A 12,538-nucleotide genomic window follows, 5' to 3' on the forward strand; every position below is an offset into this window, starting at 1 on the left:
CAGCTTGTTTGTTTGTTTTACCATTGACTGTCAAAGTGGCTGTTGTCTGCTGATCTCCACATACACAGGTATAATCTCCAGCATCCTCCTCATCCAGCTCATGGATAATCAGCTTTGCAGCAGCACCATCTTGACTCATTTTATACTTTTTGCTTGCTTTTATCACCTCCTGCCCTTTCTTCCACTCCACCGCAGCAGGTTTGGTCAGCTCACAGTGCAGAGTAGCTGTCCCACCTTCTACAGCTTCCAGGTCCTTCAGGTCTGTCTTGAATTCTGGAGGCAGCACTGAAGAGTAAAAGAATTACCATATCGGGACTGAATTTAAAAGGCAGCTAGCTGAAGTCCAGTGGGAAAGGATGCATGGCATGGGTGAGTGGAACACAATGGAAATATCTTGCTTTGACAATGCATCAGGGCAAGGAAAGTGAGAAGAACCAGCAGAGCTAAGGAGGACAGGCACTAACAGGCACCTCTTTTTCTGTTTCTAACAGTAGGAAGAAGCATCTAAGCTACCTCCAAAGGAAAACAAAAGCCCAAGCAAACAGAAAGGGAGTGGGAGGAAACTACAATAGAGATATGGGCAGGTGTAAGGTGTGGAGAATCTTAGTCCCAAGGATTACTTTACCATGCACTGTTAAGGCAGCTGTGGTGGTCTTGTTTCCACAAACACAGGTATACTCTCCGGTGTCATTTAAGTCTAAATTGTGAACTACCAGCTCCACAACACAGCCTTCCTGGCTCATGCTGTACTTGCTGCCTAAGGTGAGGATGCGATGGCCCTTCTTCCATTGAACAGGGGCAGAAGCTTTGCTGATCCGACAGTGTAAAGTGGCCTTTCCACCTTCTTCTGCTTCCTCGCTGGTCATCTCTTCTTGGAAAAATGGAGGCACAGCTGCAGGATGCAGGCAAAATGTATTACAAATCAAGGATATCTCCTGGAGTGGATGGGATTGGGAAGTGATGGGGTATGGTTGTGAAGGTTATGGAAGGGCATTAGCAGCAAAGAGAGGAAAGAGAAACACAGACATCCTATTGGGAATACATACATTTAGTTCTTTAGGGTTTATGTTGGCTTCCTACTAGCAGAACTGCACTGCAGCCAAGAGATGTATCCCTGCTTTCTCCCAGTTTCCTTATAAGAAGAACCAAGAGGAGCACCTTTGAGCTCCCTAGCTCATGCACGTGATAACATCTTCCACAAAGACCATCTTTTCCTTCTTACAGAGCAGCCCTGCTGGGCTCCAAGTGTTGGCACAGCTCTTTCCTCAACATCATTTCCCGTTCCTTGAGGTGTCATTGAAAAGACACAGCCAAGACTCACAGATGCCTCTTGACCCCAGAGAAAGTCTCCAGATGCTGAATCCTATGCCTGTATTCCCATCCCAAAACACACTTTCTGGGCTTGCTTAATTCTAGTACCCACTGCAAGTTGTGTCCTCAAAGTAAATATGGTGAACTTCACATACGTCCCTCTAAGTAACTAGGTGAGATGATGGGATATTCCACCCATTTCACAAGGTTGGTTGGATATCTCTGGTCTTGGACTTCATGACTCCCTCGTGGTGGTGGAGCTACATTAAAATACTCAGGCTAGAAGTCTTGATTTGGCACACTTCTCATCTGCAGCAGTGTTAAGCTGAAACGTCAGTTCTGGTTGCACAGCAACTGGTTCTTGTACCAAAATAAGACCAGAAGAGGTCACAAAAAATGTATCCTTTCTAACCCAGAAAACTGGACTTCCAGTACAAACCTATGGTTTTGCTTTAGGATGTTGTCTATGGGCACAAAGAGCAACGTAAACGTCACTCGGCGCAGTAGAAATAACGTGCCCACATTCAGAATATGGCTTATCATACCCTATATTCAATGGCACATATTCAATGAGAAAGCCAGAAAGGAGAGAACAAGCAAAGAACAAGCAGAATTGTGTTGTAGGAAGGAAGGGCAGAAAAGGAAAGATAAAAGAACAGTGGGTTTACATGCTGCAAAAGGAGAGCCAGAAGGGAAAGAAGAGAGGATAGCAGGTTTGTGTTTGAGGAAAGGAAGAAAGGAAAGGATAGAGAAGAATATAGAGCGGTATTTTTCAATCACAGGTCATCAAAGACAGGAAATGCTGTTTCAAACAAATGGAAGGGCAGTTAATAATGCTGAATAAACAGACATGGAGAAGTGAACACCTGCTAGCAGAGGATGGTCACATCTAGTTAGGAAACAGGTCAGTTTTACCCTGTACTGTTAAGACAGAGGTAGTTTGGTGCTCCCCGCACACACAGCTGTAGTCTCCTGCATCATCCTCAGCCACTCCATGAATCACCAGCTCTGCCTTGGGCCCTTCCTGCCTCATTTGGTATTTCTCACTCTCTTTGAGAACCTTCTGGTCCTTCTGCCACTCCACTGGAGCAGCCTTGGTGAGCTCGCAGTGCAGGGTGACATCTCCACCTTCTTCTGCCTCCTCATTCTTTAGCTCTTCCTTAAAGAGTGGTGGCAAAGCTGAAGGACACAACACGGATGAACTGTCACTAGAAAACCAGAATTCCAATCCTAACTTCTTTACCCTGCTTGGGATTATTTCCCCTTATGCCTCCCCTTTTCAACCTACTCTTTTGATAGCCTAGGTCATAACCTCTGAACCAGAGAGTTGTCTATCTATAACTCTATTAATTTTAATAAAGACTTTTTTACCATGAACTGTTAAGGTTGCAGTTGTCTTCTGGTCACCACAAACACAAGTGTAATCTCCAGCATCTGTCACATCAAGGCCACGAATGACCAACTCTGCAACGGTGCCACGCTGACTCATTTGATATTTGTCACTCGCTTTGAGCACTTTGGACCCTATTTTCCACTGCACTGGAGCTGCTTTGCTTAATTCACAATGCAGAGAGACTGATGCTCCTTCCGTGACTTCTTCGTTTTTCAGCTCTTCCTTGAAAACTGCTGGCAGGGCTGGGAATGGAAAGCCAATAGACAACACATTTAAACTAAGACCTCTGCACTTGTGACTGGCATCATGAACCATTAATTTAAGTACAGCCAAATCAGATAATCTAGATATTGAGATTACCACTATGATGATGTGGAAAATGAAAGCCACCAATGACAGCAAGAAAAGAAATTCTGAGCTGGAAGGTCAAAGTACTACAGGATCCAAGATGCAACTTAAAGAATATATCTGAAACATCTCAATCTAACATGAGCATTTCATAGAATATCCCAAGCTCATAAGGATCACTGAGTCCAACTCTTGGCAATTGGGCTGAGTTCTCAAAATGGAGCCATAATCCATCAAAATAGGGCCATAAGCCCCCAAAAAACCCCAATATCACTGCCATGCCCTGATACATCCTGCCATGCCCTCCAAACTCACTGGCTCTATGCCCTTAAATTTACAAGACAGTCGTTTGTCTGCACGACAAAAACAGCTCTATCCTTAACTCTCCTTTTCAGGGAAATCAATCAAAAAATAAAATAAAATAAAATAAAAAATGCCAGAACAAAAAGTTCTCCTTTTCTGAACACAAATTAATAATTCCTGGGGAAAATCCAAAAGCTGATAGGTGAACACTTCAAATCACAGCAGGACAGAACCAAAGAGTGGACAGCCATCTGCAAAGTGATTTTACCATTCACTGTCAGAGAGGCAGTGGTTTGCTGGTCTCCACACACACAGGTGTAATCTCCTGCATCCTGCAGATCTAGCCCATGGATTTCCAGCTCTGTAAGGACGTCATCCTGCCGCATGATGTATTTTTCACTTGCTCTGAGGATCTTGTTTCCTTTCTTCCATGAGACAGGTGAAGCCTTGGTCAGCTCACAGCGCAGAGTGACTGTCTGGCTTTCCATGGCCTGCAGGTTCTTCAGCTCCTCTTTGAAAAGTGCAGGCAAGGCTGAAGGTTGTGAAACGGACAGAGGACATTAAATAACGACAGGTCACACAGGTGATGATGGATGAGGACATAAAGAAACAGAGAACATTTCAGTAGAGAACAGAGTTGCTATTTCCTAATCCTGGGGAACTGGAAAAACAAATAGGCATAAGCAGAAAAGTAGCCTGGGTGCAACCAGAGCTTGAAGGCAGCTTACAGATTTACCCTAACCCAGCTGCAAGTGAACACATAACAAACAGTGATGAGCTGGGAGAAAAAGTACACAGTGATACAGATACATAGGTGTGGTTTTTTTACCATTCACTATCAAGGCAGCTGTTGTCTCTTGTTCCCCACACACACACGTGTATTCTCCAGCATCTTTCAGCTCTGTGTTGTGGATGAGCAGCTTCATGACGGTGCCCTCCTGTCTCATCTTGTACTTGTCGCTGGCTTGGAGCAAAGTGCTTCCCTTTCTCCACTCTACATGAGCAACTTTGGTCAGCTCACAGCGCAGAGTGGCCGTTCGCCCTTCTGTTACTTCCTCGCCCTTCAGGCTTTCCTTGATGTGTGCAGGCAGCGCTGAGGATGCAATGGATAGAGGGTTAAATGGAGCTGCAAACAGCCTCTGGATGAAGAGCAGAGCTGGGGGAAGGAAAGGCTGGAGCAAGAGTGGGGAGTTGTCCTAGGGTCTGTTTTCACATCTACGTACTTCATAAGGTCCTAAAATCTCTTTGTATTAGGGGCAGGGGTGTAGGTTTTCCCCTTAGATTAAAAAAAACACAAATTAATTACTATGACCATGATGTGCAAAGTCAGACTCAAAGGAAAGTATGCAGAGATAACAATAAACACGGGGGAAAAAAAAAAACCACAAAAAGAATCAAAACTGTGAGTTTGATGATGAGAACATCCAGATGAAAAACGTGATTACCGTGTACTGCTAAGGAAGCTGTGGACTTCTTATCCCCACACACGCAGGTGTAATCACCAGCATCACTCTCATCTAGGTTATGGATCACCAGTTCTGCGGTGGCATCCTTCTGCCTCATTCTGTATTTCTCACTAGGTTTGAGCACTGCGTGCCCCTTTTTCCATTCCACTGGTGCAGCCTTGGTCAGCTCACAGCGCAGAGTGACTATGTCACCCTCAGTGGCTTCCTCATCTCTTAGCTCTTCTTTGAAGAGAGCAGGAAGGGCTGAGAAACAAAGAGCAAACCATTTTCATGACATGCAATTTTTGGCCACCAAAAAGATTAATGTGATGTTCAGCACTACCTATCCACGCCTTGTTAAGGACACAAACAGCAGGAATAGGAAGACTTCACCTATGGTCAAAACTATAACTTCCTTGCTATACTTCAGCCTGGAAAATTGGCACTGAAGGTTATACTATCACCAGGAAAATAAAGAAGTTAAAGATTTGTGCGTTAAAGATGCTTAGCTCAAGAGTTAGAGTGAATGCAAAAGGCTGATGAATTAAATAGAGCAGGCATCTTGAAAATGTTTGTGTAACAGTAGAAATGAAAAAGAAGTAGGTTGTCTCCAGTATGGACTTCTCTTGTAAGACTACCACATCAGGAGGATCAGGAGTGTCCTAACACTGAACCCCTTTGGAACAACTAATAGAATCCTTGAGCATAACGCTGGGTTGCAGTGTAGTAATAGTAGTAGGATGGGATGTTGTCTGCTAAGTCTTTGGAATGGGGTGGTGACCACTTTTGGTTGTAGAATATGTATGAAAGAGTCAAAGCCCTGACTTTGACCAACAAGAAATACATATTTGAGAGCACAGATGTGGAGAATAACTGGGCAGACCCATTACAAAGCAGAGGAGCTCACGGGTCTTAGGACAGGCAAGGCGAAAGGAAACGATGTGAGGAATAATGAAAGCTTCAATTCTTTGAGAATTGCTAAATGCAACCAAGTAGAAGTAATCTTAAAGGACAAGGTTTAAGACAGCAGAAAGCTTCTCAAAGAGGCTACATTAAGGGCATAATTACACAGACTATCCTGCTAGAAGGACTACCAGGAATTGTCTGCCTAAATCAAAAGTTCCTAATTGTCCTGAAATTTAGAGAGCCATAAAACAAAGAATCATAGAAAGGCCTGGGTTGAAAAGGATCATAATGATCTTAGAAATGCTAGAGAATGGACAAGCAAAGCCAGAAAGGTCGGGTTCTCTGTGCATCCCAGCAGAGTTAGGGCAGTTCCCAAATTCTGGACTCGGGCAGTTCTTAGGCAAAGAGACCAACCAGAAAGAAGAGCTGGAAGATAATCAGTGAGACTTTGACATCAAATGTCTCCAGACACAGCTGTGTGCTCTGTGTGGTTGTACAGTCCAACCTGTGGGTCTTGGTTGTGTCAGAATATTAGCATGCAGAAAATCTGGCCAGCTTGAACTAGAAGGAACAGAAATAACATAATGACATTCAGTAAGTTGATCAGAAGGAAGAAAAACAACAAAGAGGAGGTTGGTCTGCCTCTTTGAGGAGTCTATGTTGATAGTTGGCAGCGTACAGAAAAATGAAGTGTTTAAATTCCTTGTGCTTTTTGTTTGTTTTGCTTGTTTGTTTTAATATTTAATGATAGCTAAGAGAAAACAGAAACTCTGAAGCCAACGATGTAGAGTGGTCTTACTAACTCTGCAGGAGAACTCAAGCTGGGAGAGAAACTGAAAGCACTTTGTTAACAGGATTAGGATCCTGATGGAACAGTGGTAAAAAAAAAATAAATAAGGTGCACATTCCAGTAAGAGCAAGTGCAAAATAATACTCTTACAAGCAATCAACCACATAAATACAAGATAGGAAATAACAGGCGGAAGGTATTCAGAAAGAGGTTTGGGTTTACAGGAGATCACTGTTCAAATGCAAGTCAAGAAATCAATTCTGATATGAAGAAAGCAATAATGATGATAGGATATATAATGTGGAGTGTCATATGCAAGATATGTGACATTTGAACCTGGACACCTCCACCCTGCTCCAGCCTGGAAGGCCTCACATGGAGCACTTGGGTCCATTTTTGGCCACTGTGCTTCTAGAAAGATGTGGATGAGCCAAAGGCATTCCAGAAAGCAATGGAGATGAGCCAAAGCCTAGAAAACGTGATCTAGGAAAAAAGTGTGAAAGAAATAAAGCTGCTTAATCCAGAAAAGAGAACAGAGATGGAGATATGAAACAAGTCTTCAAATTACAGACAAGATTTCTTCCTCTCCAGAGCATATGGAACAAGAATAAAGGACCTAAGCTGGCTCAAGAAAGGTTTCAGTTGGAAGTTCTTAGGAAGAACTTCACAGCAGTAATGACAGATGGGTGGTGAGATGGGTGTCTGGGGGAACTGCAGATTCTTCACCATCAGAGGTTTTTAAGTGTAGGTTATACAAGGGTGATGAGTTGGGACTAGATGTCTGCAGAGGCTCTTCCCAACTCTATTTCCCACAGTTAAATTGGAGGATCAAGATGGAACCTATCTTTGTGCTGTAAGTAAACATCAAAATGAAAAAGTCTGGGAAGCAAAGCAAAGGGACTGACTCACTGACTTTGTGGGTGAGAAAGATGGCTGAAAACTACTTCCTCCTGTCCTGCATTAACAGTGGAAATTGTGTTCTCCTCTCTTCCAAAGAAAGCTCGAAGAAGTCTATGAAGAAGACTATGAAGAAGTCTCATACTCCATAATGCTGAGTATTCTGCAATACCAGAATACAAATCTACACAATCCTTGATCAAAGTTATACTAAGAAGATGCACCAAGATCAAATTTTGTCTGTACTGTTCATACCAGTCTGTCACACCCTAACCTAACTTGAAATCTAAGATTGCTCTTTTCCAGACCGCACAGACCCAAGTCAGATGTATGTAACACAACAGAACATGTAAGCATGTGGAACCCTTCAGTATGGTACAAAGCAATGCAGTCATGCACCAATGGGAGCAGGGAGAGAAAACTTGGGAACACAACGTTAATATAATCAACAGAATTAGATTTCTAGCTAGAAATGGAGAAAAATCATGTGTTGTGATTGGTGTTTTTTCTTTTACCGTGGACTGTCAGCACTGCAGTAGTCTTCTTGTCCCCACACACACAGGTATACTCCCCAGCATCCTTGACTTCCAAAGCATGGATCAGGAGTTGTGCTGTGGCACCTTCCTGCCTCATAGAATATTTTTCACCCGATTTGAGCACTTTGTGCCTCTTTTTCCACTCCACGGGGACAGCCCTAGATAGCTCACACTGCAGCGTGGCTGTTCCACCTTCTGTGGCTTCCTCGTTCTTCATCTCTTCCTTGAAATATGCAGGCAAGGCTGAGGAGTTTAAAACCAGGAGAACGTATGACCATGGGAGTCATTCAGGTAACCACTTGTTTGTGGTCTGTGGACCACGTATGACAAGCAAAGCCTTCCCTAATCCAAATAGCATTGATAGTAACTCCGAGAATCATCTGATAGCAACTTTGGAAAGTCTTGTTTGTAAGGCAGTGCTTTTTCTTATAGCATGTTCTTTGGCATGAAATGGAGAATCACACCAGATATTGCTTCAGACTCTGAAAGACAGCCTTACTTTGGGCTAAAAAAAATAATAAAGCCAAAGTAGGGAGTTTAAGTTCTGTAATAACTCTGATCATTACTGGAAAAACTCATACATTAAATTATGTCTGTTTGCAATAAACATCTGACCTATGCCTGGCATTCACCAGCACCTTCGGGGCTTTATGCACAAGTCCAACCGTATGTAGTTAAATTCATCTGAAATATGGCTGCAATTTCAATACTAATCTGTTTTCTTTTGTTGTTTTTGTTTGTTTGTTTGTTTGTTTCAATCTGCTTGGAAATAATCTACTTTATTAGGTATAAGATCATTTTTTTTACCATTCACTTTTAGAGCAGCTGTGGTTTTCTGATCTCCATAACAGCATGTGTAATCTCCAGCATCTGCCAGATCTAAGTCACGGATCACCAGCTCCGCGGTTGTGCCCTTGCGCGTTATGGTGACCTTGTCACTCGGCTCCAGGGCTCTGTCTCCTTTCCTCCATTCCACAGAAGCTGCAGGCTTGTTCAGCTCACAGCAGAAAGTGGCCACGCCATTTTCTGTGGCTTCCACGTTCTTCAACTCCTTATTAAAACGTGGAGGGAGGGCTGAAGATCACAGGTGAAGAGAGAGCACTTTAAAACTGAGGAAATACCATATTCACTATTCAATACGCCTAGAAATTAATTAACAGAAAGTGATATTTACTACTTCATCAAGATCTTCAGTATCTATTTCTGGACTGCATTAATGTGAAAGAACAGGAACAGAAAAGCCTGTGAGATGCTACGTATTATTCCCAAGTGAAGGACTTCCAGGAAAAGAATGTGGTAGACACATTTATCATAGAAATCTTAAGTAATAGATGGAATCAGTACCATTTTGCAACCCTGCATGAAAGCCCAGATGGAAACGCAGAAATTCCCTACTAAATGTAAGTATTTTACCATGCACAGTCAGAGATGCTGTAGTTGTCTTGTCTCCACACACACACGTGTAATCTCCAGCATCTTGCTCCTCCAGGCTTTGGATTGTCAGCTCAGCAATGGTATCTTTCAGCCTCAGTTTGTACTTATCACTGGGCTTGAGCAACTCCTGTCCTTTCCTCCACTCCACCGGAGTGGATTTAGTCAGTTCACACTGCAGAACAGCCGTTCCACTTTCTGTGGCTTCCACATTGACGAGTTCTTTTTTGAAAAGCACAGGCAAAGCTAAGAGAAGTAACATAAACAGAGTATATCAAACCATTAACCAGACCTTGAAATGTGCAGGTGTGGCACTGAGGGGCATATTAGTGGGCACAATGGGGATGGGAAAGGGTCTTTTTTAACTTCAGTGATCCTATGAATACAGAATCAGGTCCTGTGCATCATTAGGCCATGGTTTTCTGCAGGTTGCCTTGTGTGGTGTCATCAATGTAAAAAGAAAGCAACTTGCACACGGAAGCACTAGCCCAGAGGAAGGAAAGGAGACAAGTATCTTTAACTGGAAGAAATAAGAGGAAATAAAAGCATGCAGAGACATCAGAGATGTTTGCCTCCAGTTCTGCTCCTGTCCTTAAAAGCATCTCATCTTTCAGATACCCCTCAAATAGAAGTGTTCATTTAATCTATTGGAACTGTATGTGACCTGTTGGAGGGGAACACAAAGCTTTTCTCTAATCACTACAGCAGAGGCAGGAACAAATTTCAGCTTGCTTCTCCTAAATCGGGACCTTCAGAGTAATGGTTTGTTGGTGGATTGTGTTTTGTTAAAGTATGGTTTCACCAGCACAATATATCACAGTGCTGCAAAATAGTCATTTGCTCCCACACTGAAAAAACCTCTTCCTAGCTGAGCTCAGCATTACTAATGAACTTTCCTTGAAGTTAAGCAATGTCATCAGTGACATCAGAGAGACACAGAGGACAAACCCTCTGAGAACAAGCTTGTAGCTAGAGGTGGGATTTGAGGACACAAGACATTCTAAACTAGGAAAAGGCTGCAGAATCAAAACATCAAAACCAGTGAGGAGACCTCCCAGAGAAAAAAGGGTATCTCTAAGATGCAGCTATGATAAAGGAGAATGGGTTGGTTATTTTTACCATGCACCGTCAAGACAGCTGAGGTCTTCTGATCTCCACACACACAAGTGTATTCTCCGGTATCCTCTACCTCCAGGTTTCGGATCAACAGCTCTGCAGAGGTTTCTTCTTGTCTCATCCTATACTTATCACTTGATTTGAGCATCTTATCTCCTTTTTTCCACTCCACTGGGACTCCGACCTTGCTCAGCTCACAGCGCAGTGTGGCAGTTCCACCATCGGTGGCTTCTCTGTTCTTCAAGCCCTCTTTGAAAAACGCAGGTAAAGCTGAGGGACAGCAATATGAGCAGTGAGATGTGAGCTCCGAGGAGTTCAAATTAAACAGTGATATTTAATTTCCCTTTTCCTTCTTATCTTGAATGGATTTATCAACACAAGTTGTCAGTATTCTCCTTGAATCAGTACGAGGAGCAAAATAATGCCATCACTGTGAAAGGATCCAATGATTGCTGTAACCCACAGAGATGTTTCACTGAGAGAAACAAATCAATACAGACAGAAGTAGGTTCCCCCCCTTTTTCTTTTCCTGTGAAATTTCCAATAAAAACAATTAAATTGAAATTTCTGGGGAAAAAAAAAAATGGGTTTTTCACACAAAGTCTTAAACCATAATGAAAGCAGTTTGCTTAACATCCTGCATCTTAACATTAAGCAAATGGAAAGGAATTCTACACTTAAATAAAGAATGAAACACTGAGTTTCATTCTAGAGGTCAGTTTGAAATGAAACTGTTCATTTCAATACACAATGGGGAAACAAGCGTTTTCACTTCCATTGACATGTTCTTTCAAACATGTCAGTTGCAATAAAAGTAACTTGGGATAATAATCACTGAGGTAGTTTGCATTTGCTTTGCACAGGAGAGTCAGGTCTGTATGTTTTAAACCACTTCGGTATCCCAGGAAAATAGAGAGTGGGAATAAGATTTCAGGGAATATCCTAACCAGGCTGAGTTTGATGAAACCTTAAAAACACCAAGTCACGGCCCTTTTTGGGACTCAATGCTCTTGAGCACAATGGGGATTATGAAAAAGGAATCTGCAAGAGGGAAAACCAAGATATCAGCCCTCAGCAAATGGGTAGCAGCAATCCTGTTTGCCTGCCTTCTCCTTGAGCTCATACTCTGACATCCCTCCTGTGCCATGCACACCAGCCACATTGATGCCAACAGGAACACATCATTGCCATCATGGAGGCAATGGCAGAGGAAGGAGGTGGCAGGGTAATGAGGCGTCTGTTGTCCACATGTACAGAGAAAACACAGCAGTATTAACTGTAGCATTCATCTGGATTCTTTTGTTTTACCATGTACTGTCAGAACAGCCATAGTCTGCTGGTCTCCGCACACACAGGAGTAGTTTCCAGCATCTGTCATGTCTAGATTTTGGATTAAAAGCTCTGCCATGACGCCTTCCCGTTTCATTTTATACTTGTCGCTTGACTTGAGGGTCTTGAGGCCCTTTTTCCACTCCACATTAGCAGCAGCCTTGTTCAGCTCACAGCGCAGAGAAATGCTTCTACCTTCCGTAGCTTCTTCATTTCTCAGTTCTTTGGTGAAAAGAGTGGGTAGGACTGTAGAGTAAATGGAATATGGACATGGCATCAAAGCTGAGAAAGCCTGACCCACGGTCTACTTGCTCTCTTCCTTTGTCTCCCTGAACCTGCATGCCACAAAGCTTTCCCCACACTCCAGGATTATGTTCAGTTTACCTTTTTTTCCCTTGTTTGCGTGCTTTAAAATTTGACTTTAAAGCAAGCTTTTTAATATCCACAAACTTAATTAACAAAGTCATCTACCCCGTATTTTGCAGATCATAAAATTAAAGGCTATATTTCAGTAGGACTCCTGGAGCAACTTGTTTGCCTTGAACAAAACAACACTTCTACAGAAGTACCTGAGCTGTGGCACTGTCTGTAATCTTATAAACGGATCCCCTAAGCCAAAGCCCTGCAAACGTGCTGTCAGTTTATGCAGATACAGCAGACATTTGGTGAGAATTGAAACAAAACGGCTTAATAAAAAAGAGGGCTGGGAACAGTAAGAGTGTGGGGGAAAAAA

The 12,538-nt window shown here is 42.8% G+C and overlaps 1 protein-coding gene across 1 annotated transcript in view; it reads right to left on the reverse strand.

The window, feature by feature from the left end:
* LOC107308835 (obscurin) overlaps positions 1–12,538 on the reverse strand; it is a 155,929-nt gene that overhangs the window by 76,910 nt on the left and 66,481 nt on the right. Inside the window, 12 exon segments of the mRNA XM_032442807.1 lie at positions 22–285; positions 626–892; positions 2,227–2,490; positions 2,683–2,946; positions 3,624–3,887; positions 4,185–4,448; positions 4,801–5,064; positions 7,909–8,172; positions 8,737–9,003; positions 9,343–9,606; positions 10,480–10,746; positions 11,785–12,051. Coding sequence (XP_032298698.1) covers positions 22–285; positions 626–892; positions 2,227–2,490; positions 2,683–2,946; positions 3,624–3,887; positions 4,185–4,448; positions 4,801–5,064; positions 7,909–8,172; positions 8,737–9,003; positions 9,343–9,606; positions 10,480–10,746; positions 11,785–12,051 — 3,180 coding nt within the window.

The sequence above is a fragment of the Coturnix japonica genome, chromosome 2, assembly GCF_001577835.2.
Source record: "Coturnix japonica isolate 7356 chromosome 2, Coturnix japonica 2.1, whole genome shotgun sequence".
Classification (NCBI taxonomy): Eukaryota; Metazoa; Chordata; class Aves; order Galliformes; family Phasianidae; genus Coturnix; species Coturnix japonica.